The sequence below is a fragment of the Bos javanicus genome, chromosome 15 (assembly GCF_032452875.1).
Source record: "Bos javanicus breed banteng chromosome 15, ARS-OSU_banteng_1.0, whole genome shotgun sequence".
Classification (NCBI taxonomy): domain Eukaryota; kingdom Metazoa; phylum Chordata; class Mammalia; order Artiodactyla; family Bovidae; genus Bos; species Bos javanicus.
The window spans coordinates 22,214,424-22,240,083 of record NC_083882.1 but is presented as its reverse complement, the minus strand read 5'-3'; the positions used below and the strand labels follow the sequence as shown (position 1 = coordinate 22,240,083).

At 41.1% G+C, this 25,660-nt stretch overlaps 1 protein-coding gene across 2 annotated transcripts in view; it reads left to right on the top strand.

Annotated features, from left to right (window-relative positions):
- The window catches only part of ALG9 (ALG9 alpha-1,2-mannosyltransferase), a 113,209-nt gene that overhangs the window by 21,260 nt on the left and 66,289 nt on the right, over window positions 1-25,660 (top strand). For both annotated transcript variants that reach the window (XM_061440268.1, XM_061440269.1), the window contains exons 6-10: window positions 455-590; window positions 6,708-6,795; window positions 6,978-7,083; window positions 21,122-21,244; window positions 23,821-23,975. In XM_061440268.1, the coding sequence (XP_061296252.1) occupies window positions 455-590; window positions 6,708-6,795; window positions 6,978-7,083; window positions 21,122-21,244; window positions 23,821-23,975 (608 nt within the window). The remainder of the gene's footprint in view (window positions 1-454; window positions 591-6,707; window positions 6,796-6,977; window positions 7,084-21,121; window positions 21,245-23,820; window positions 23,976-25,660) is intronic.

The window sequence follows — 25,660 nt, the reverse complement described above, 5'->3', positions numbered from 1 at the left end:
TACCACTGAGCCACTGGGGAAGCCCCAGTGGCTCTAAATTTCTTGAAGCATAATTCCTGCCTGGAAATATAACCTGAGGGTATTCCTGGGGAACCTGGAATCTTGTACTCTTGGAGTATGGGCCAGGAGATAAATGACCTTGTATAATTGGGTGACATGTTGGTACATAAAAAAACAGGACTATGAAAATAAGAAAATTGAACTTTTTTTTTTAAGGAGAATCACTGTATTCCTCATTTCTAATATAGCATTGCTCAAAGTATGTTCCTGGTTATTGACATTTTGCAATGCAGGTTCATTTTTAATAATTGATACCTAGTATATCTAGTATATATACCTAGGATATATACCTGTATACTGTATATACCTATATCTAGTATAGATACCTAGATATACCTAGTATATCTCAATCCCTTGTCTCTTTCCCTCCTTTTTTCATTTTTTTGTCTTGTAGCATTCCTTCCTAGCAGCTTCTGTATGTACACTACCTTGATAGCCATGACTGGCTGGTATATGGACAAAACTTCCTTTGCTGTGCTTGGAGTAGCCGCTGGGGCCATCCTAGGCTGGCCATTCAGTGCGGCTCTCGGGTAAGAAACTAACGTGATTCATCTCCCATGTGTTATTGGGCATAAAGTCCATCTTAATGTTAGGTTGTCTCCTTAGTCTCTAGGTGGGGCTAAAGTTATGGGAATTAATTATATAAAGATTCTGGGAAGTGGAAGAATATTTCTCTCATGTTTAATTCTAATAAGAGCAGTGACTATTAAGCATCTGCTGTCTGCTCAGTTCAGTTCAATCATTCAATCATGTCCAACTCTCTGCGACCCCATGGACTGCAGCATGCCGGGCCTCCCTATCCATCACCAACTCCCAGAGCCTACTCAAACCCATGTCCATAGAGTCAGTGATGCCATCCAACCATCTCATCCTCTGTCGTCCCCTTCTCCTCCTGCCTTCAATCTTTCTGAGCATCTGGGTCTTTTCCAATTAGTCAGTTCTTTGCATCAGGTGGCCACAGTACTAGAGTTTCAACCTCAGTCCTTCCAACAAATATTCAGGACTGATCTCCTTTTGGATGGACTGGTTGGATCTCCTTGCAGTCCATGGGACTCTCAAGAGTCTTCTCCAGTACAACAGTTCAAAAGCACCAATTCTACAGCTCTCAGCTTTCTGCACAGTCCGAATCTCACATCCATACATGACCACTGGAAAAACCATAGCCTTGACTAGATGGACCTTTGTCGGCAAAGTAATGTCTCTGCTTTTTAATATGCTGTCTAGATTGGTCATAACTTTTCTTCCAAAGAGCAAGCGTCTTTTAATTTCATGGCTGCAGTCACCATCTGCAGTGATTTTGAAGCCCCCCAAAATAAAGTCTGTCACTGTTTCCACTGTTTCCCTTTCTGTTTGCCATGAAGTGATGGGAGCAGATGCCATAATCTTAGTTTTCTGAATGTTGAGTTTTAAGCCAACTTTTTCACTCTCCTCTTTCACTTTCATCAAAGGCTCTTTAGTTCTTCTTCACTTTCTGCCATTAGGGTGGTGTCATCTGCATAGCTGAGGTTATTGATATTTCTCCCAGCAATCTTGATTCTAGTTTGTGCCTCATCCAGTCCAGCATTTCTCATGATGTACTCTGCATATAAATAAATAAGCAGGGTGACAATATACAGCCTTGACGTACTCCTTTCACAATTTGGAACCAATCTGTTGTTCCATGTCCAGTTCTAACTGTTGCTTCCTGACCTGCATACAGATTTCTCAAGAGGCAGATCAGGTAACTGGTATTCCCATCTCTTGAAGAATTTTTCAGAGTTTTTGTGATCCACACAATCAAAAGCTTTGGCATAGTCAATAAAGCAGAAGTAGATATTTCCTGGAACTCTCTTGCTTTTGCGATGATCCAGCGGATGTTGGCAATTTGATCTCTGGTTCCTCTGCCTTAGCTAAATCCAGCTTGAACATCTGGAAGTTCACCATTCACATACTGTTGAAGCCTGGCTTGGAGGATTTTGAGCATTACTTTACTAGCGTGTGAAATTAGTGCAGTTGTGCGGTAGTTTGAGCATTCTTTGGCCTTGCCTTTGTTTGGGATTGGAATGAAAACTGACCTTTTCCAGTCCTGTGGCCACTGCTGAGTTCTCCAAATTTGCTGGCATACTGAGTGCAGCCCTTTCACAGCATCATCTTTTAGTATTTCAAATAGCTGAACTGAAATTCCATCACCTCCACTAGCTTTGTTCGTAGTGAGGCTTCCTAAGGCCCACTTGACTTTACATTCCAGGATGTCTGGCTCTAGGTTGGTGATCATACCATTGTGATTATCTGGGTCGTGAATATCTTTTTTGTACAGTTCTTCTGTGTATTCTTGCCACCTCTTCTTAATATCTTCTGCTTCTGTTAGGTCATACCATTTCTGTCCTTTATTGAGCACATCTTTTCATGAAATGTTCCCTTGGTTTCTCTGATTTTCTTGAAGAGATCTCTAGACTTTCCCATTCTAAGTTGTTTTTCTCTATTTCTTTGCATTGATCACTGAAGAAGGCTTTCTTATCTCTCCTTGCTGTTCTTTGGAACTCTGCATTCAAATGGGTATATCTTTCTTTTCTTCTTTGCCTTTCACTTCTCTTTTATTCACAGCTATTTGTAAGGCCTCCTCAGACAAAGATTTTCCCTTTTTTGCATTTCTTTTCCTTGGGGATGGTCTTGATCCCTGCCTCCTGTACAATGTCACAACCTCTGTCCATAGTTCTTCAGGCACTCTGTCTATCAGATCTAATCCCTTGAATCTATTTCTCACTTTCACTGTATAATCATAAGGGATTTGATTTAGGTCATACCTGAATAGTCTAGTGGTTTTCCCTACTTTGTTCAATTTAAGTCTGAATTGGCAATAACATTCCATTATTGTATGGCTGTCCGTAATTTATTTAACCATTGCTTTGTTGGTAGGCATTTGGTTTTCAGTTTCTTTTTTGTTATTATACACAATAATTTAGCAAACATTCTTTTACATGTCTTATGGAAATTTATCTATAGAATACATTTTTTAAAGGGAGTTATGAAGTCAGAGAATAAACATTTAAAATTTCCTTGTTTGGATTTTAAAGGCTGGTTTCCCCACTTCCAATCTTCTCTTCTCTTCTGCATATCATTCTCAGATTATTATATTTCTCAAGGTTTTATGTGGGACTCTCTTCTGTACTTTCTGCTGTCTCTCCATCATCTTGATGAGTCCCATATCTTTTATCTAGTCCAGTCATCTCTTAAGCTTCCCTCATATCTATGGCTGACTATTAGATATCTCCATTTACATAGCTAAACATGTACAAAGCTGAACTCATCATCTACCCTCCGTATCTGTCCTTCACTGTGTTTCTAGCCCAGTAAGTGGTACCACCATCTGTGCTGGGCCAGGACCTGAAAATCCTCTGTGACTCTTTTCTTTCTCGTGTCCTGTCTTATGCCTCTTGAATGTCTTTTGAATCTTCTTATCTTCACCTCTCTATGTTCCTTGATGCAGCCTCCTAAATGTTCTTCCCATCTGTAGTCTTAGTCCTTATAAATCTCCTCTCCGTACTCAAACTAGAGTTATCTTCCTACAATGCAAATATGATTTTATCGCTCTCTGTTTTGTCTTAAACTCTATAATAGATTCTCCATTGTTCTGTGTCACAGAGAAGGCAGTCTGTAGCCTGTGGGTCACATATTCAGGTGGCCTGTTTTTGTGCAGCCCAAGAACTGAGAAATTTTACATTTTTAGAGAATGCGTGCCCGTGTGTCTGTGTGTGTGTGCACACACGCACACGCACACACACACACAGAGGAATATGCAGCAGAGACCAAAGCAGAACTTTAGGTTCTGCAAAGGCTAAAATATACGCTATCAGGTCCCTTAAATAAAAAGTTGGCCAACCCCTGCTCTGTGGTGTCCAAACATTTTCTTAAACAGCTTTACTGAGATGTAATTCAGTAATATACCTTATACATAATATACCATATAATTCACTCACTTAACTTGTGTAATTCAATGGTTTTTATACAGTTATACAACCATCATCAGAGTCAGTTTTAGAACATTCATCATCCCTAAAAGAAACCTGTACCCTTCAGCAGTAACTTCCTTTTGTCCCCAAACCTACCAGTCTTTAGTTCATTCGCTCAGTCATGTCCAACTCTTTGCAACCCCATGGACCACAGCATGCCAGGCCTCCCTGTCCATCACCAATTCCTGGAGTTTATTCAAACTCATGTCCATGCAGTCTGTGATGCCATCCAGCCATCTCATCCTCTGTCATCCCCTTCTGCCTTCAGTCTTTCCCAGCATCAGGGACTTTTCAAATGAGTCAGTTCTTTGCATCAGGTGGCCAAAGTATTGGAGTTTCAGCTTCAGCATCCGTCCTTCCAATGAATATTCAGGACTGACTTCCTTTAGGATGAACTGGTTGGATCTCCTTGCTGTCCAAGGGGCTCTCAAGAATCTTCTCCAACACCACAGTTCAAAAGCATCAATTCTTTGGCACTCAGCTTTCTTTATAGTCCAACTCTCACATCCATACATGACCACTGGAAAAAGCATAGCCTTGACTAGACAGACCTTTGTTGGCAAAGTAATGTCTCTGCTTTTTAATATGCTGTCTAGGTTGACATCCCGGAGAGGGAAATGACCCCCCACTCCAGTACTCTTGCTTGGAAAATCCCAGGGAGAGAGGAGCCTGGTAGGCTGCAGTCCATGGGGTTGCTAAGAGTTGGACTTTAAAAGTCGAAAATCGACTTTCACTTTTCACTTTCATGCATTGGAGAAGGAAATGGCAACCCACTCCAGTGTTCTTGCCTGGAGAATCCCAGGGACGGCAGAGCCTGCTGGGCTGCCGTCTATGGGGTCGCACAGAGTCGGACACGACTGAAGTGACTTAGCAGCTTAGCAGCAGATTGACATCCATTAATCTACTTTGTGTCTCTGGACACAAAAATCTACTCCATGTGCCTGTTCTGGAGATTTTATATAAATAGAATCATACAGTATGGTCTTCTGTGTCTGGCTTCTTTTACCTTACATGTTTTCAAGAGTCATCCACGTTATGACATATATCAGTACTTCATTCCTTTCTAATGATGGTGTCCAGACTTTAATGTGACTCACAAGGCCTTATGGTTTCCTCATTTTTACATCTCCATCCTCCTTTTATCAGTCTCTCCATTCCTTTTCCTTTTTACTGGATCTACATTCAACATTGTGAGTTCCTCAAATACCTCTGAGTTTGGGTGTTTTGATTAGTGATTGGGATCACAGTTAATTACTCAGCACTGTGCTCTCATTTATTGACTTATCAAAGGAGAAATGCAGCTGCTATGGAAATGTGACTGGGGGTTCAGATGGTAGAGAATGTGCCTGCATTGCAGGAGACCGGGTTCAATCCCTGGATCGGGAAGATCCCCTGGAGAAGGGAATGGCAACCCACTAAAGTATTCTCGCCTGTCGAATTCCACGGACAGGAGCCTGGTGGACAACAGTCCATGGTGTCGCAGAGTCAGACACAACTGAGCAGCTAACATTTTCATGGAAGTGTAACTAGTTGGGGAGAAAAAAAATGGAATGTCAATGCAATATTTAGTTAATAGAATGTGGAATTTCAGATCATAGAGAGATGTCCACATGACACGGCCAAATAGATGATAGCAATGATAGTGCCGTGTAAATGCAGAGATCTTGTGGGGGAGGCCGGAGCAGAGCCTGCAGTTGATGCTGGGTAGATTCGGTGTAAGTAAACAGATTGATATGGGAGGGAACTCACTGTGACTGGATCATGGGTAAAGCTCTGACTAGTGTCCTAGATTAAGAAGTCATGAGTATGAAAGTGATTGTTCATGGAACAGGAGTTGAAGCACCTGCTGAGAAAGTGAGTGTAGAGAGAGAAAAGTAGAACCTTGTCTTTGGGAGCTAGGACCATGGTAAGGCTCACCATGGGATAGGGAAGAAAGCCTGAAAGGAGGACTAGGGAAGAGCCCGGAAAAAAGCATGGAGCCAGGGAGTCTAAAGAGGAAGGAACAGATGCTTTGTGTCAAGTGCAACAGAAAGACAAAGGGAGATGGGGTTGTGGAAAGATACTGGGTCTGGCAGAGAGGAAATTCCTGGTGACCTCAGATCAGTGTTAATAACTTGATGTTAGGCCTTAAGGAAGAAATAGTGAAGGCAACGCACATATGCTACTTGCCTGAGAAATTCAAGTGAAAGGAAGAAGGGCGCATATTGCATATTGGAACAATATTACATATTGGAAAGGGATATATCAGAATTGAAGTGAAAGTGTGTAATATTTTATTACTAAAGTGCTAATAAATCATGGAAGGGAGAAATAAGTATTTATTTGGCAGGGTGGGAGTAGGACAATAAGGTCGTTTAGTTATGATTAATATATTGTAAGTGCCCACTGCACATAAATACGTATAAAATGGAGCTCACTCTGAAGCTGAGTATTTGTATTTCTTGTGCACTGTGGAATGCATCATCCTCTGATGAGTCCTCTGAAGAGATCACATTTTTATTTTTGAGAAGACACCCTTTCTTGTACCACCTTCTTCCCTCACAGTAATTGCTAGAGACATTTGATTCTCAATTCAGCATGAGTTATGTGTGAAACTGTCCTGTTTGAGTCTGTATTCTGAGTATTTAACTCCCCACTTTCTGTTTCTCTGTTAAATAGTTTACCTATTGCCTTTGATCTGCTGATCATGAAACAAAGGTGGAAGAGTTTCTTTCATTGGTCGTTGGTTGCTCTAGTGCTGTTTCTGGTGAGTTGTCTTTTTACGTTATTTTGTTCTAAAGTTTTAACAAAAGCAACCTGTGGTGTGGGTGGAAAAGAGAGCCTTAGGAGTTGATTCAGTTTTTCATTCTGAAGTCTATACTGTTAGCATTGTGAGGATGCTAGTTGTAGCAAAACTCTACAATTGCTTTGTTTTCTGCTCTGTTTTAGGTGCCTGTGGTGGGCATTGACAGCTACTATTATGGGAAGCTGGTGATTGCACCACTCAACATAGTTTTGTATAATGTTTTTACTCCTCATGGACCTGATCTTTATGGTAAGGCTGTATGAAGTGAGGGAAGCGTTGGAAGATAGTTTAATTGGCCTCAGCTTTGAAATTTTAATTCAGTTGCCTCATTTATCAAAGATCGCCTTTTGTTATTTAAACAAAAGGTAATCTTCTTTTCTTATTTAAAAATAAATGATGTTTGAACACAGCACAATGATGATATGTGGCAACTAAATATTTTTCCTTGATTAATGTGGTACTCAGTTCTGGCTTCCTCTTAGTCTTGCAGCCTCCTATTCTCAGTTACAGAGCGGTAAGGACTCTGTCGGGCATGCCTTGGCTTTTGATGCTCCTTATTTAAAATTAAGTTACTTTCTTCTCTTCTCATTAGAAAATCAAGAATATAACAAAAATAAGAAGATTAAAACATTCATAATCTCATCATCCCCAGATAGCTATTGTTAACACCTTGGAAAATATTCCTCCAGGCATTTTCTATACAAGTACACATTTGGTTTTTCTTTTTCATTTTTTTGTTGGGTTGGCCAAAACCTGAATGAACCTTTTGGCCAACCCAATAATTTGTGTTACTTTAGTATTTTTCATTAGGGGAGAAAGTTCCCAAAATCTGTAGACAAAGTGTAGCAAATGAGGGTGAGGTCAGCTTGAGAGGGTGGATAGTCTGGCCAGCTTAGCATTAAGAGGGGAAAAAAGGGAATGCCTTTAGTCTGGTGCTGGTTTAGTTGCTAAGTTGTATCCGACTCTTTGTGACCCCATGGACTGCAGCCTGCCAGGCTCCTCTGTCCATGGAATTCTCCAGGCAAGGATACTGGAGGGGTTGCCATTTCCTACTCCAGGAGATCTTCCCAACCCAGGGGTTGAACTCGGGTCTCCTGAATTGCAGGCAAGTTCTTTACCGTCTGAGCCACTTGTGGTGGAGCAGTCTGGGCTTGGTTCTCCAGTTTGTGTCCATCTCCACCCCTTGCCTGATGGTTTTCTCTCCGCTAGTCTTTTATTTTTTCCCTTTTCCAACCAGCCCTGGAGCCTCTTTTTTTTTTTGTAGCTGGCGGGGGCGGGGAGGCCTGAGAGCATTTTAGTTAGTGACCACTACAGAGGGATAAGCTAGAGATCTTTCTGATCAGATCAGTCAAGTCAGTAAACATTGTATAAGATAACTTCTCATTAAATAAGCATAGTTTCTTCTGACTTAACCTTTTGAAGATCTTAGATCTTTCTGTGTATGTGATTATCTTATATTCCGGTGTGAAACACATCAATGTTATCTCTGTCTCTCTAATCAGTTTAACCCATGCTCATTTTTCTTTACCACTTTGCCAACAGAACCAAGAGATTGAATAAGATTTAGAATAAGTGTGTGAGTGAAATTTACTTGAGCAAGAGTCCATGGGGTTGCAAAGAGTCAGATACAACCTAGCGACAGGACAACCACCACCTGGGATTTGGGGAACATTGTCGTTTTAGATGACAAGTAGTAGGTTAAAAATAAAATGAATTTACAAACTGCATAGAGAATAATTGCGAAGTGAAGGGATTTTGACAGACTTCTTGACGTGCCTCTAAGATCCCTAAGGATATGGAGAGAATTTTTTTCAGCTTTTGCCTCTAGGGGTCTCCCTTTATCTAGGGAGAGCTGCAGGTTTTAATTTGCCCATTGTTTTAGTTTACTTGTAAAATTTTACTTGATTCCACAAGACATTAGAAGGGGGACTCACTTCTGGATCCGGATTGGATATTAGAACTTGGTTTACGTGGAGCCTATTAGAAGCATAATGTGCATTATATGTGGGTGAATAAATTGTGTTAATTTGAGTTTAATTTTGAAAAATTGACTTCTGTACCTTTTAAATGGGTTATTACATATTGGTATTCTGACTGCTTATTTGTAAAACTTTGTGTGAGAGCCTATGAAAGTTTTGTAACTTGTATATTCCTCTAGATTGGTGAAGTTTTTACATCTAAAAATAAGTATGTTGATAGAGTAGGGAAAAAAGAATAAATTCTGACCTAAGTTTATATATCTGGTTTAACAGTGAGTAGGTTTTGGGATCCAGAGAGCAGTGGCCAGTCTTTGCCTGGATGTTGGCATCTGCTGTTCATTTCAGCCAGCGTTTTGTGGGGAAGAGTCCTTGGGGCTCTGTTCCACCTGCTTTAGTGAACCTGGGTTAGCTTCAGTTCAGATTTTGGTATGTTGAATGTCCAAGAATTGATCACTTTCCTACTGATAGAAGCTTTATTGGGAAAGAAGGAATTATTGTCATATTATTATTGTTGTTCACTCACTAAGTTGTGTCTTACTCTTTTGTGATCCCATGGACTGTAGCCAGTGAGTAACCTCCAAGATGGCAGATGTTACTTGCCAGTTATACCAAAAAAAGATGTCCTTTTCATCATAGGGGACTGGAATGCAAAAGTAGGAAATCAAGGGATACCTGGAGTAACAGGCAAGTTTGGCCTTGGAGTACAAAATGAAGCAGGGAAAAGGCTAACAGTTTACAAGACAATGCACTGGTCATAGCAGACACCCTCTTCCAACAACACAAAAGATGACTCTACACATGGACATCACCAGATGGTCAATACTGAAATCAGATTGATTATATTCTTTGCAGCTGACGATGGAGAAGCTCTATACAGTCAGCAAAAACAAGACCGGGAGCTGACTGTGGCTCGGATCATGGACTCCTTATTGCAAAATTCAGACTTAAATTGAAGAAAGTAGGGAAAACCACTAGGCCATTTAGGTATGACCTAAATCAAATCCCTTATGGTTATACAGTGAAAGTGACAAATAGATTCAAGGGGTTAGATCTGATAGACAAGAGTGCCTGACAAACTATGGATGGAGGTTCATGACATTGTATAGGAGGCAGTGATGAAAACCTTCCCCAAGAAGAAAAAAAGGCAAAATGGTCATCTGAGGAGGCTTTGCAAACAGCTGAGAAAAGAAGAGAAGTGAAAGGCAAAGGAGAAAAGGAAAGATATACCCATCTGAATGCAGAGTTCCAAATAACAGCAAGAATGAGAAAGCCTTGCTAAGTGATCAATGCAAAGAAATAGAAACAATAGGATGGGAAAGACTTGAGATCTCCTCAAGAAAATTAGAGATGCCAAGGGAACATTTCATGCAAAGATGGGCTCAATAAAGGACAGAAATGGTATGGACCTAACAGAAGCAGAAGATATTAAGAAGAGGTGGCAAGAATACACTGAGGAACTATACAAAAAAGATCATCATGACCCAGATAATCATGATGGTATGATCACTCACCTAGAGCCAGACATCCTGAAATGTGAAATCAAGTGGGCCTTAGGAAGCCTCACTAGGAGCAAAGCTAGTGGAGGTGATGGAATTCCAGCTGAGCTATTTCAAATCCTGAAAGATGATGCTGTGAAAGGGCTGCACTCAATATGCCAGCAAATTTGGAAAACTCAGCAGTGGCCACAGGACTGGAAAAGGTCAGTTTTCATTCCAATACCAAAGGCGGGCAGTACCAAAGAATGTTCAAACTGCTGCATGATCGCACTCATTTCACGTTAGCAAGGTCATGTTCAAAATCTTCCAAGTTAGGCTTCAACAGTACGTGAACCGAGAACTTCCAGATGTTCAAGCTGGATTTAGAAAAGGCAGAGGAACCAGAGATCAAATTGCCAATATCTGTTGGATCCTAGAAAAAGCAAGGAAATTCCAGAAAAACATCTACTTCTGGTTCATTGAGTATGCTAAAGCCTTTGACTGTGTGGATTACAACAAACTGTGGAAAATTCTTCAAGAGATAGGAATACAAGACCGCCTGACCTGCCCCTTGAGAAACCTGTATGCAGATGAAGAAACAACAGTTAGAGCTGAGCATGGAACAATGGACTGGTTCCAAATTGGGAAAGGAGTACATCAAGGCTGCATATTGTCACCCTGCTTATTTAACTTATATGCAGAGTATATCATGAGAAATGCTGGACTGGATGAAGCACAAACTGGAATCAAGATTTCTGGGAGAAAAATCAATAACCTCAGATATGCAGATGACACCACCCTTACGGCAGAAAGCGAAGAGGAGCTAAAGAGCCTCTTGATAAAGGTGAAAGAGAGTGAAAAAGCTTAAAACTTAACATTCAGAAAGCTAAGATCATGGCATCCAGTCCCATCACTTCATGGCAAATAGATGGGGAAGCTATGCAAACAATGAAAGGCTTTATTTTCTTGGGCTCCAAAATCACTGCAGATGGTGACTGCAGCCATGAAATTCAAAGATGCTTCCTCCCTGGAAGAAAAACGACAACCAACCTAGACAGCATATTAAAAAACAGAGACATTACTTTGCTGCCAAAGGTTTGTATAATCATGCTATGATTTTTCCAGTAGTCATGTATGGATGTGATAGTTGGACCATAAATAAGGTTGAACACTGAGGAATTAATGCTTTTGAACTGTGGTGTTGGAAAAGACTCTTGAGAGTCCCTTGGACTATAAGGTTATCTAAGCAGTCAATCCTAAAGGAAATTAATCCTGAACATTCATTGGAGGGACTGATGCTGAGGCTGAAGCTCCAGTACTTTGGCCATGTGATGCGAAGAGCTGACTCATTGGGAAAAGACCTTGATGCTGGGAAAGATTGAGGACAGGAGAAAGGAATGACAAAGGATGAGATTGTTGGATGGCATCACCCACTCAATGGACCTGAGTTTGAGCAAGCTCTGGGAGACAGTAAAGGACCGGGAAGCCTGGCATGCTGCCGTTCACGGGGTCACAAACAATTGGACGTGGATGAGTGACTGAAGAACAGACTGTAGTCCATCAGGTTCCTCTGTCCGTGGGATTTCCCAGGCAAGGATACTGGAGTAGGTTGCCATTTCCTTCTCCAGGGGATCTTGCTGACCCAGGAATTGGACCCACGCCTCCTATACTACAGGTGGATTCCTTACCACTGAGCCACGGGCTTCCCTAGAGAACTGTCATGTGGGCATCCACAGGACTGATGTGCAGCCAGCTAGACTTTCGGGGGTGCTCTTTGGTGGTAGAATTTTTTTGCTTTTTTCTCATCTTTGGATTTGACAAATCTTCAAGGGTGTCTGATTTCCATGTTAATGCCATTTTGCTTTAGCAGGCTTTCAGAGAATATTTATTCCACCTAGGAGTTGGTAGTCTTTCTGTATTCTAGGTCTTTAGTAAAGATTTCTCATGCGTGAATGAAAGAATGAGCACGTTCTGGAACACCCCTCAGATTGCATCAGTGCCCGGATCGCTATTATATCCTAGAACTATTTTGTTCACGCCTGTTGTGTGCTAGGTTGGGATTGTCTTCGTACAAGTTAAGAATAATAGAAGTAGGACTTCCTCTGTTAGCACGGTGGATAGGAATCCGCCTGCTAGGAGGCATGGGTTCGAGCCCTGAACTGTGAAGATTGCACAGGTCGTGAAGCAACCAAAACCAGGTGCAGCAGCTACTGAGCCCGAGCTCTAGAGCCTGCAAGCCACAGCTACTGAGCCTGTGAGCCACCGCTGCTCGAGTGCATGCGCCCTGGAGCCTGTGCTCTGCTCCATGAGAAGCCCACGCACCTAGAGAATAGCAACTAGAGAGTAACCCCCACTCTCTGCAACTAGGGAAAGCTTGTGTGCAGCAATAAAGACCCAGTGCAACCAAAATAAATAAAAAAGAATCAGTTCAGTTCAGTCACTCAGCTGTGTCCAACTCTTTGCAACTCTGTAGACTTCAGCACACCAGGCTTCCCTGTCCATCACCACCTCCCAGAGCTTATTCAAACTCATGTCCGCTGCATCGGTGATGCCATCCAACCATCTCATCCTCTATCGTCCCCTTCTCCTCCTGCCCTCAATCTTTCCCAGCATCAGGGTCCTTTCAAATGAGTCAGTTCTTTGCATCAGGTGGCCAAAGTATTGGAGTCTCAGCTTCAGCATCCGTCCTTCCAATGAACACTCAGGACTGATCTCCTTTAGCATTGACTGGTTGGATCTCCTTGCAGTCCAAGGGACTCTCAAGAGTCTTCTCCAACACCACAGTTCAAAGCATCAATTCTTGAGCACTCAGTTTTCTTTATAGTCCAACTCTCACATCCATACACAACTACTGGAAAAACCATAGCTTTGACCAGGTGAAGTAGTACTTTACCACTGTCAGCTAATTTTATTGTAATTGTTGAGTCCGTTCACTAAATATGAAAGACTAATCTTTTTAAAAATATGTATTTGTTTACTTGGCTGTGTTGGGTGTTAGTTGTGTCACGTGGGATCTTTCGTTGCGGTGCATAGACTCTTTAGTTGTGAAGAGCGTGAACTTTCTAGTTGTGGCCTGTGGGCTCTGGAGCATTTAGACTCAGTATTTGTGGCATGCAGACCTAGTTGTTCTGTGGCATGTGAGATCTTTTTTTAAATTTTATTTATTTTTTTATTGAAGATTAATTGCTTTACAGAATTTTGTTTTCTGTCAAACCTCAACACAGGTACACATATATCCCCTCTCTTTTGAACCTCCCTCCCATCTCCCACCCCGTCCCACCTCTCTAGATTGATACAGTGCCCCTGTTTGAGTTTCTTGAGACATACAGCAAATTCCCATTGGCTATCTATTTTACATATGGTAATGTAAGTTTCCATGTTACTCTTTCCACACATCTCACCCTCTCCTCCCCTCTCCCTATGCCCATAAGTCTATTCTCTATGTCTGTTTCTTCTTTGCTGCCCTGTAAATAAACTCTTCAGTACCACTTTTTTAGATTCCATATATGTGTGTTAAAATATGATATTTATCTTTCTCTTTGTTACTCACTTCACTCTGTATAATAGGTTCTAGGTTCATCCACCTCGTCAGAACTGACTCAAATTCATTCCTTTTTATGGCTGAGTAATATTCCATTGTGTATATGTACTGCAACTTCTTTATCCATTCATCTGTCGATGCGCATCTAGGTTGTTTCCTTGTTCTAACTATTGTAAATAGTGCTGCAGTGAACATTGGGATACGTGTGTCTTTTTCAGTTTTGCTTTCCTCAGGGTATACCTAAGAGTGGGATTTCTTTGGATAATAGGGTGGTTTTATTCCTAGTTTTTTGAAGAATCTCCATACCGTCTTCCATAGTGGCTGTATCAGTTCACATTCCCACCAACAGTGCAAGAGAGTTCCCTTTTCTCCACACCCTCTCCAGCATTTATTGTTTGTAGACTTTTGATGGTGGCCATACTGACCTGTGTGAGGTGATATCTCATTGTAGTTTTTATTTGGATTTCTCTAATAATTAGTGATGTTGAACATCTTTTCATGTGTTTGTTTGCCATCTGTATGTCTTCTTTGGAGAAATGTCTGTTTAGGTCTTTTTCCCACTTTTTGATTGAGTTGTTTGTTTTCCTGGTATTGAGTTGTATGAACTACTTGTATATTTTGGAAATTAATCCTTTGTCAGTTGTTTCATTTGCTATTACTTTCTACCATCCTGAGGCTTGTCTTTTCACCTTGCTTATAGTTTCCTTTGCTGTGCAAAAGCTTTTAAGTTTAATCAGGTCCCACTTGTTTACTTTTGTTTTTATTTCCATTACTCTAGGAGATGGGTCACAGAGGATCTTGCTTTGATTTATGTTGAGTGTTCTGCCTATGTTTTCCTCTAAGAGTTTTATAGTTTCTGGTCTTACATTTAGGTCTTTTATCCATTTTGAATTTATCTTTGTGTATGGGGTTAGGAAGTGTTCTAATTTCATTCTTTTACATGTAGCTGTCCAGTTTTCCTAGCACCGTTTATTGAAGAGGCTGTCTTTGCCCCATTGTATATTCTTGCCTCCTTTGTCAAAAATAAGGTACGCATAGGTGCAAGGGTTTATTTCTGTGCTTTCTGTGTTGTTCCATTGGTCTGTATTTCTGGTTTTGGGCCAGGACCATACTGTCTTGATGACTGTAGCTTTGTAGTTTAATCTGAAGTCAGGAAGGTTGATTCCTCCAACTCCATTCTTCTTTCTCAAGACTGCTTTGGCTATTCGGGGTCTTTTGTGTTTCCATATGAATTGTGAAATTTTTTGTTGTAGTTCTGTGAAAAATGCCATTGGTAATTTGATAGAGATTACACTGAATCTGTAGATTGCAGAGACATGATCCCCGAAAGTATAGTCTTGGCATGTGAGATCTTTATTCCCCCACCAGGGATTAAACCCTCGTCCCCTGCACTGCAAGGTGAATTCTTAATTACCAGACCACCAGGGAAGTCCTAAGACTTATGTTTTAAGAGATGCTTTGCTGCTGTACAGTTGTCAAACAGACAGCATGTCTTTGTCATGGAAACTCTTTCACTTGTTTGGCACTTTTGGGCATATTTCAGCTATTTTTAAAGAGTCTCCCACCTCAAGTGCTTTGTTAGCTGTGGCACTTGGTTTTTTAATCTGAAAATTTTAGATTAAGTGCTTTATGCTGATAGTTTTTGCATACAACTCTTAGTGTTTTCTTAAGTATGCTCCTGCTAAGTCGCTTCAGTCGTGTCCGACTCTGTGCAACCCCATAGATGGCAGCCCACTAGGCTCCTCTGTCGCTGGGATTCTCCAGGCAAGAACACTGGAGTGGGTTGCCATTTCCTTCTCCAGTGCATGAAAGTGAAAAACTTTCACTTCACTTTCTTAAGTATAAGAACCTAATAAGCCTATAAATACTTCTTGAATGAATGGATAAATGAGTTCAGTTAAAGAAACATTCAGTCAGTTGCTTTTGATCATTGATTATGCTCCTCATAGAATTTGCTGTCTGATAAGGCTGCAGACACATGAATAGTTAATTATAGTCCAAAGTGTTATGTGCAGCAGTAGAATGATAGTCAGGGAATTGAAGGAGCAAGTTCATCTGTTGGTGTCAGGAAAGTCTTTGAGCTGAGCTGGAAGGAAGAGTAGGAGTTTGCCAGGAAGACACTAGGTGGACACACTGCAGAAGAACAGAATGTCAAATGTCAGACTGCTGAGCCAAAAAGATTGAATATTGAGTTCGTTTTTAAAAACTTAAGGCCATTTTACAGCATTAGCCAATTTTAGGTAAGAACTACACAGGTGTAAGCAAGATAATGTCAATCTCTCCATTGTGATTGTAATAATATGCAGGTGGTCCCCAACTTATGGGGCTTCCCAGGTGGGGCTAGTGGTACAGATCCCACCTGCCAATGCAGGAGACATAAGAGATGCAGGTTCGATCGATCCCTGAGTTGGGAAGATCCCCTGGAGGAGGGCATGGCTACCCACTCCAGTGTTCTTGCCTGGAGAATCCCACGGTCATAGGAGCCTGGAGGGCTACAGTCCATGGGGTCACAAAGAGTTGGACACGACTGAAGCTGCTTAGAACCCACCCCAACTTATGGTGCTTCAACTTATGATTTTTTTTGACTTTATGATGGTGTGCAAGCAATACATATTCCATGGAAACTATACTTTGAATTTTGATCTTTTTCCAGTAGGCGATAAGGTATCTCTCGTGATGCTGGGCAGTGGCAGTGAGCTACGTTCCCAGTCAGCCACTCGTCATGAGGGTAAACCGTGGAAGCTGTCACCGCCATTCTTTATCCAGACAACCGTTCTGTTTTTCATTTTCAGTACTGTAGCTAGTAAATTACATGAGACCGCCAACACTGTCTTATAAAACAGGCTTGGTATTAGGTGACTTTTGCCCAACTGTAGGCTAATGTAAGTGTTCTGACCTTGTTAGAGGTAGGCTAGGCTGAGTTACAGTGTTTGGTATGTTAGGTGTATTAAATGTGTTTTTGACTTACGATGTTTTTAGTTTATGATGGGTTTATCAGGACTTAACCCCATCATAGATTGAGGAAAATCTGTAAATATTTATTCTCTCTATTGTTCCTGGTTTTCCAAGGGGCCTTTCTATCCTTTTTTTGGCCAAATAGCATTTATTAATGACACATTCCGGACCTGGACTGACTCTTGACTTTTGAAGCCAGGGGACAGAGGCAGTTTTTCACAATTACTTGCATGAGGTCAAGAATACTCAATGCTTAGGAAATTTAGAGTAGTGTAGACATGGAAGTTGCAAAGTTGTAGGTGAAACGTCTCTATGGGGTCAAAGATAAAGAGGTGAAATTTCGTGTTGCAAAAACGAAAGTGACTAGGCTTGGCACTGATTTGGCCTCTTCCCCTTGTAACATTTCAAGTTCTCAGATGTTGAGGTTGAGTATTTTTGTGTGAAGAGCTGTGCTCTCTGATGAGAACACAGGCCTGGGAGAAGCGTGGGAGGACAGGTGTGGGAGGATGGGTGTAAGAAGTGCTCTTCTCTCAAGAACGACAGCAGGTCTGCTCAGGGATGCTGCTGGGAGCTTAGGATATGATCCGTGCGTGTCTGTCTTATCAAATCTGTCAGGCCACAGGACGGGAGATTTCAGAAGGTAAAGGATAGAGCCCTTGGTCAGAAGGCCCACGGCTTTCCAGTCCTGCAGCAGCAGAGGATGAAGCCCCAGAGGAGGCTTTGGAGGCGTGCTTAAGGTCACCCACTAGCATGACCTGTTCTGGAGCCTTCTTTGTTTTGTTAATCATTTGTGTTGAACCTTGGTGGATTTTTCCTCTTGGTGGTGCAAATTTGACATTTATAAGGATGATTTATTATAATTTAGTTCCTAGAGTTCTGTAAAACTGTAGGCCTATAAAGTAGTTCCCCTTCATTCAGTCGATGGAACAATAAACATTATCCCTTCTTCTTTTAGTCTCTGACAAAGCTCCCTTGAGCTCATTTGAATGAAAGGGATTGAGGCACTTTCCGTGAAAAGGGAGATAGGTGAGCCCCCCTGCACCCTGCTTCCAGCTTCCTTTCACCTCACGTTTTGCACGAGTTAAATGCTTAGCTTGTCATTCTGACATATTTTTTTCTACAATACATAGTTCACTTTTGATAATTTCTGAGAGCAGTGTTGAGTGTCTCCCTGAAAGAGATACAGGTTTTTACTCTTATAAGGTAGATGCCTCATCAGGTAGGGGAGGACACTGGTTAGCAGAATTCACGATTCCTTGTCCCCTTTTGCCCTTGTTTTTAAGACTCATGTCACTTGAACCTTCCCAAATCTTGACTTATTCCCCAGTCTCTACCCGATCCTTCAGGGAAGTAACAGTCTATTACGAAATGTTCACGGCCTCGCTATGAACTTGATCTATGAGGTTCTAACACATAAAAATAATTGAGTTTACCAAGTTAATGCTTTTGGTTCTACATCTCAGCGTACAGTATACCTTGGTTAAAAGGTAGACAGCCTTAAAATAAACAAATTAAAAAAAAAAAAAGTAGACAGCCCTAACAGGAGGGCATAGTAAGTTGTGGTAAAGAGGAAAACACTAGAGGACTTTCCTTGAAAAAGCATATATTAGCAAGGATCAAAGAGAAAGGCTTTTATCTGTTGATGTTTAAGCATCTGTAGTAGATGATGTGAAGGGTGACCCCCTTTTTTCTAGTCACGCTGCTTTATCATCCCAGGGTCAAATTTCCAGAATTTTGTAAAGAAGAAGTTGGCTCAGGGTTGATAGCATTGCCTCCACACTGGCGGTCAGGAGATGATTGTGCGAAAACTTACTTCTCTGGAAACTGGAGTGGAAAAGGACTCAATTTAGGAAACATGCTGTTAAATAGTAATGAAAACCCAGAAAAGACGTGTGTTTTCCATTTTGAAAATAAAACCATCCAATAGTTTTCTGTAGGAGAAGGAAATGGCAACTCACTCCAATACTCTTGCCTGGAGAATCCCATGGACAGAGGAGCCTGGCGGGCTACAGTCCACGGGGTCGCAGAGTCAGACATGACTGCAGTGACTTAGCAGGCCGGCAGTTTTCTGTAACCTAAAAGATTATTTGTAAAGAATACAAGATACAAATGTCTCTAATGAGCTTGGCCTGGGACAAAGTCTCTCTTCCTGGACAGTCCTTGTCCCTGGGTTTCGACAGGAGGGAGGGAGCTTTCCCTAAAGGTGGACACACTGTCGAACCTGAGTCCTTCCCCAGGGTCCCCTCTGCATCTTCCTCCTCCCTTAGACGTTTCTCGCCTTATGGGTTTGATTTCTAATCTTATTTTGCTGTGCAAGCTGCAGAAATGTCAGGCTTTTCTGAGTATTCCTCTGCCTTCTGATTACCCTTTTAAGCAATGCTGATTGCAGGAAATTGCTGTGGTGCAAGGCGGGTGTCACAACACACAGTGATTAAAACCCGCGTGTGTCATTCACTGCCTGATTGAAGTAATCACAGGAGGGAAGAGCAGATGAATACCGGAGGAATGTGCCAAAGGGGGCTGTCTCTCATCGCTTGAGTTTCAGGATTTGGAGTTAAAGAATCAAAACTTGTGCGAGCAAGGCTTGCGTTTTCGGTCATGTTGTTTCATTCTGAATCCGAAAAGCTGAGCAGGGTCTGGGGTCTCTGAACATGGTTTTCCTCAGAAAGGCGCTGCTTTTTTGTGGAAGGTCCCCCTTGAACAGACACTGTTGAAAAGTGGTTGAGCACATCAGGGGGAAGGATACTAGAATGTGATAGGATAAACGGATAGGCAAGGCCCTCATAGCTCAGCCCTGTAGGACTGCACCCACCCCGCCACCCCCCAGCCCTCGGTGGGGAGGCCTCTGCTTCGTGCCATTTGAAAGTCCAGGTTGTCACTTGGGCTTCTGACTGACCACATTAGAAGTTCCAGCAGCCCCCTTCTCAGGTTCAGTTAATTTGACAGCATGGCTCCCAGGACTCCAGAAATACTTACTTCTGTTGACCAGTTTATTAGAAAGGAGACAAGCCAGATGGAAGAGATGCATAGGGCAGGGTGGGCGGGAAGATACATGGTGCTTCCCTGGTGGCTCAGAGGGTAAAGCGTCTGCCTGCGATGCGGGAGACCCGGGTTCGATCCCTGGGTCGGGAAGATCCTCTGGAGAAGGAAATGGCAACCCACTCCGGTACTCTTGCCTGGAAAATCCCATGGATGGAGAAGCCTGGTAGGCTACAGTCCATGGGGTTGCAAAGAGTCGGACACGACTGAGCGACTTCACTTTCACTATCCCTGCTTCCTCCCCTGTGCCTCCCTACCTGTTTACCTGCCGGGAAGCCCTCTGAACACTGTCCTTTTGGGTTTTTATGGAGGTCTCATTACTTGAGCACCATTGCTTGAATGTTTAAACCCCATTGCTATACCCTCTCCCCTTCCCAGAGGAGGGAAAGGCAGGACTGAAAGTTCTAACCCTCCAATCACTAGGTGGTTCCTCTCACAACTAGTCCCCATCCTGAGGTTACCTAGGACTTTGCCAGAAGTCCCTGAATTAACATAACAAAAGACACTTCTTACCACTTTAGGAATTAGGAAGGTCGTTTTAGGCACTCTCTCCTAGGAATGGGAGCGAAGACCAAATAAATACTTATTATAAATCACAATATCGCTGCTAAGCTATTTATATTGTTTGGTTTTCTGAAAAGTATTAGTCCCATTTGGACTTGGCAATTTGGGCTGGATATAGTGGTCCCATACTCATGTACAGATGTGAGAGATGAACAATAAAGGGCAGAACGCCGAAGAATTGATGCTTTCAAACTGTGGTGCTGGAGAAGCCTCTTGAGAGTCCCTTGGAAAGCAAGGGGATCAAACCAGACAATCTTAAAGTATATCAACCCTGAACACTCTTTGGAAGGACTGATGCTAAAGCTGAAGCTCCAGTACTTTGACCACCTGATGTGAATAGCTGACTCACTGGAAAAGATGCCGATGTTGGGAAAGATTGACAGCAGAAGGAGAAGAGGGCGACAGAGGATGAGATGGTTGGATGGCATCACCAATTAGATGGACGTGAATTTGGACGAACTCTGGGAGATGGTGAGGGACAGGGAAGCCTGGTATGCTGCAGTCCATGGGGTCTTAAACACTTGGACACAACTTGACGACTGAACAACAACAAATGGTGGTCATGAGAGCTAAATATTTGAAACCTGATTTCTAAGGTGGGAGGAGTGGCTTGTGGGCTCTCACAGGAGGTACTGGACCAGCAAATTTACTTGACAAGGAACACTGGGAGTCAAGCATTGTAGTAGGTATCCGAGGCGTCCACTAATGAGTTCGTGTCTCTTTATTTCCCTCAGGCACAGAACCTTGGTATTTCTATTTAATTAATGGATTTCTGAATTTCAATGTAGTCTTTGCTTTGGCCCTCCTGGTCTTACCACTGACTTCTCTCATGGAATACCTACTGCAGAGATTTCATGGTAAGTGGAATAAGCAAAGATAGATTTGGGGGGAGGGAAGAGAAGTAACAATGTATACCAAGAAATAAAAAAACAATCTACTTATTTTATTTTCCATTTTCTTCCTATGGAAATGGTTAGCTTATTGCATTTTTCCATCTCTGTTTATAGTTTATTCAACCTGTGTTAACCTATGTGATAATCTGGTTAATAATTGCAAGTGAGGAAGTCTGTATGATTTATAGAATCATTTGGGGAGGCAAAAGCATTTAAAAAATCTTGGGAGATAAGCCTATTTAAAGAAATGTATGTTAGTATGGTAAATTGCTTAAGATAATCAACTCTAGAGGCAAACAATTTCTGGGAAATTCAACCAAAAATCTGGAAACTAAGTCATGTAGAGATTCCCCACATTTGGTGCTTGCTCTGACTGGAAGACAGAGCTGAGCAGAAACTCGTTTGAGTTTTGGAAGAAGATTTAATTTCCAACTTTTCGTTCTGGTTTGGATGCCAGGTGATCCCTCCATACCATTTCCCATTCTGCTTTTCTACAGTTAGTGGTTTATAACGAGTTTGCTGTGTTCATAGAATATGAAAGCAGCCTTCAGAGTCACTTTTGCTTTATTTTAGAACTTTTGTTGTAACATAACCCTGATGCCGTTATCTAACAAAATTAACAGTTTTTTTCTTAATATCACCTAATGCCCAGCTAGTATTTAGATTCCTACACTGTCTGGAAAAAAAACTTATAGTTTGTTTAAAGCAGGATCTAAATGAGTCATATACTGAATTTGGTGTTACGTTTCATAAGCTTTTCTAGAGGTTCCCCCCCCCCCCACCTTTGTCCTCCTGAAGATTTCTAAAGAAACCATGCCACTCATCTTGCATACATAGTGTCCTGCGTTTGGATTCAGCTGTTTGTTCCCGTGAGGTATTAACACATTCCTCCACTCCTTATGTTTATTAAGGATCACTTTTTTTTTTTTTTGATAAGTAGCTTTTTCTGACAATAAAAATAATTTATACTTGTGGAAGATTTGTAAATGCTTGTGATACAACTATAAAAACAGTAAAAACAAAAACAGTATATTAAGCTGTTCTCTAAAGTAGGAATCCAATTTTGGTTTAAAATTGTGCCATGTACCTACATGTCCAGCTAGTAAGAAATTGAGGACTGTTTTTTCTTTATACATTTTGTATATTTTATAACAGCAACAATACGTTTAACACAGTTTAACAGAATATAGTTTAACAGAAACTATAAATGTTTTATAGAGGATGTTCCAAAATTTTAGGCCATATTTTTAAAATACGTTAGCTTCTAAGATGCAAAAGAAGAAAAGATTGTTTACTTGTAGAAGATAAACTTTTTTTTTTTATAATAAAGAAAATTCCAACCCAAAATACTTCTTGGAAAGGTAAATACCCTAAATTATAGCCTAAAATTTCATAAGTGAAAAAAAAGATAAACTTGTTATTGCAGTTGAAGAATGTTTATTCTTAAAGAATTTCTGCAGGAACTTCCCTGATGGTTAAGACTCTGTGCTTCCACTGCAGGTGGTGCCGGGTTGACCCCTGGTCCCTGGCTGGGGAACTAAGATCCTGCATGTCTCAAGGCCAAAAAAAAAGACACCTGTTTTTTCAAAAGCATGTGTAACTAAGGAGCAGTAGGTTAAGCAATGCTAAGCTGGGCTCTGATGACAACCCTGATCTTTCACCTCAACTCGCTCATCGTAGACATAACGGACACCAGGGGGCGCTGTCTGTCCACCCTTGGTCGGTGCTTCCCATGTACTACTCGTTACCGCTAATGGGAGCGCAGTTTGAGATGCCTTCACTGTGGGTTGTAGGCTTATCACTCAGTGTCCATGTACCTAGCCATGACCACAGGAACTTTCCAGCAGGTGCTTGGGTCTTAGTGTTCATTAAATTCCTGCAATTATTTCATATGGTTTAAAATACATTCTTGGCTTTAATTTTGAGGTACAGAGTGGATGGATGTGCATTACCAAACAGGAGAGAAAACTCCTTCAGCAAACTTCCTTTAAGAATGGTTTTATATTTCCTTTGAAACAAAGTGTCATTTTTAGCTTGACAGAAACCAGTGATGAGTTTGAGAATCCAACTCTGTTTCTTTCCTTTGATCTATAGCTATTTGGTATATATGTAAGAAGATTAATGTAGTAAACAGAAGAATTAAAGTCTAAGAAGTGAACTTATGTTATGCTTTTGGTTAATCTCAAGAATCTTTAGTCTTAGTGGCAGGACTCTTCTCTCTGGAGAGAGAGAGAGAGGTGTGTTTTTTCTTCATCCAGTGTAGAAATTGTTAAGTTCTATTACCCATTCACCTGATATTCATTTGTGTTCCAGCTAAATCCAGCATTGTACCTACCTTTAAATGTTGGATCTCTTGGGAGAGCTAAGAAGTATATACCTCTTTCTATTTGACTCCTTAATTATATCAGAGGAAGTGTGAATAAAAGAGTGGGGGGCCCTAGGATATATGCCTGAGTTTGAGATCAAGAGAACTTTGAGAGTAAATGTGCTGTTTTGGTCTAATATGGTGAAAGGTGGATATTTTTTTCTGTGTTTTACAGTTCAGAATTTAGGCCACCCATATTGGCTTACCTTGGCTCCAATGTATATTTGGTTTATAATTTTCTTCATCCAGCCTCACAAAGAGGAGAGATTTCTTTTCCCTGTGTATCCACTTATCTGTCTCTGTGGTGCTGTGGCCCTTTCTGCACTTCAGGTGAGTTTCAGGGAAATGTATGTCGGCTTCATTCTGTTTCACATTAAATCGTTCAAAAAGCTTAAAGGCAGGTTACAGAATGCTTCCACCTAAGATATGTTATCCATACATTAAAGGTGATACAGATCATATTCTGAAGCTTTGATTGCTTAGGCGTTGTCTGTACTGTTGTTTGCTGATCACATATTTGCAGTGTTGATTTGTGTTAGTAATAATTTGTCTCTCTTGCCAATAAGAACCCAATTGCTGTGAAAGGAATTTTTTTAAGTCGTTACATGAGCCTAGCACAGGATGGTAGTAGCCCAGCAGAGCTAATGGAATGTCTGTTCTTCAGTTATGAAACCTGAATGAAACTGGCTTAGGTGTTTGGGATTACTTCAGGCAGTTAGCGATATGGGACCTTGTAATCCTGGCTTAAAACCTGTCCAGGTCAGAACTAATCATGAATATTTCTGTATTTATGGCCTTGGAAGTGTCGGACTCTTTTTTTTTTTAAACCTCTGCTCCATTTGCAATTATTAAAAAACGAATAATTTGGGTAATAGGTTTTTTTTCCTTAACAGATTTATGATAAGATGTAATTCACAAGGGCTTCTCAGGTGGTGCTAGTGGTAAAGAACCTGCCTACCAATGCTGGTTAGATGCAAGAGATAAGGGTTCAGTCCCTGGGTGGGGAAGATCCCCTGGAGGCGGGCACAGCAATCTTCTCCAGTATTCTTGCCTGGAGAATCTGGGACAGAAGAGTCTGGAGGGCTACAGTCCATAGGATCTCGGAGTCTGACTGGACTGAAACGAGTTAGCACACATGCACGCACAATTCGCAAACCACAGAATTTACTCATTTAAAGTATATGATACAGTGTTTTCTAGGCTATTCACAGGTCTGTGTAAGCATTACTCCACTCAATTTATAGCATTTTCATCATCTCAAAAATCCTTTAGCTATTGTAGCTGCCCCCCTCCAATATCTCCTCAGTCACAATCAACAGCTAATGTACTTTGTATCTCTATAGCTTTGCCTATTCTAGGCATTTCATATAAATGAAATCATAGAATATGTGGGCTTTTGTGATTGACTTCTTTCATTTAGCATAATGCTTTAAAATTTCATCCTTGTTAGGACAATAGTTTTTAAACATAATTTTAATTATAAAAGTAATTGAACTTCATCACGGATAATTTTTCTTTTACCTCTTTCTAAAAATCAGTCCTGCTACCCAAACAAAATCTCCTTCTAGCATTTTTGCCTATCATATAACAGAATCTATTATGCTTGTAGTTTAGGGTTCATGTAACCGTATCCCTCTTAATATAATTATATCATTATGTTGCCACGTCTATGTGCATCATTTTAATAGCAATATAGTGTTCTGAGTTGGATACACTATATAACATTATTATGTAATACATAATATATTGAATTGGTTATATATAACGGTTAGACGTAATTTACATTAGAGTTTAGGTTGCTCACTTATTTCAGTATTATAAATAATGCTAGGATAAATATCTTTGTTTAGGTATTTGGATTGTTTCCTTAGGAAAGATTCCAAAAAGTATGAAAGGAGTTCAAACATTTTTATGGCCCTTGTTATGTATTGCAAAATTGCTTTCCAAAAGTAGTTCTAGTCTGAGAGGGAAAGAAGGCAGGAAGGAAGTCTCATGGGAAGGTGCTGAAAGGCTGC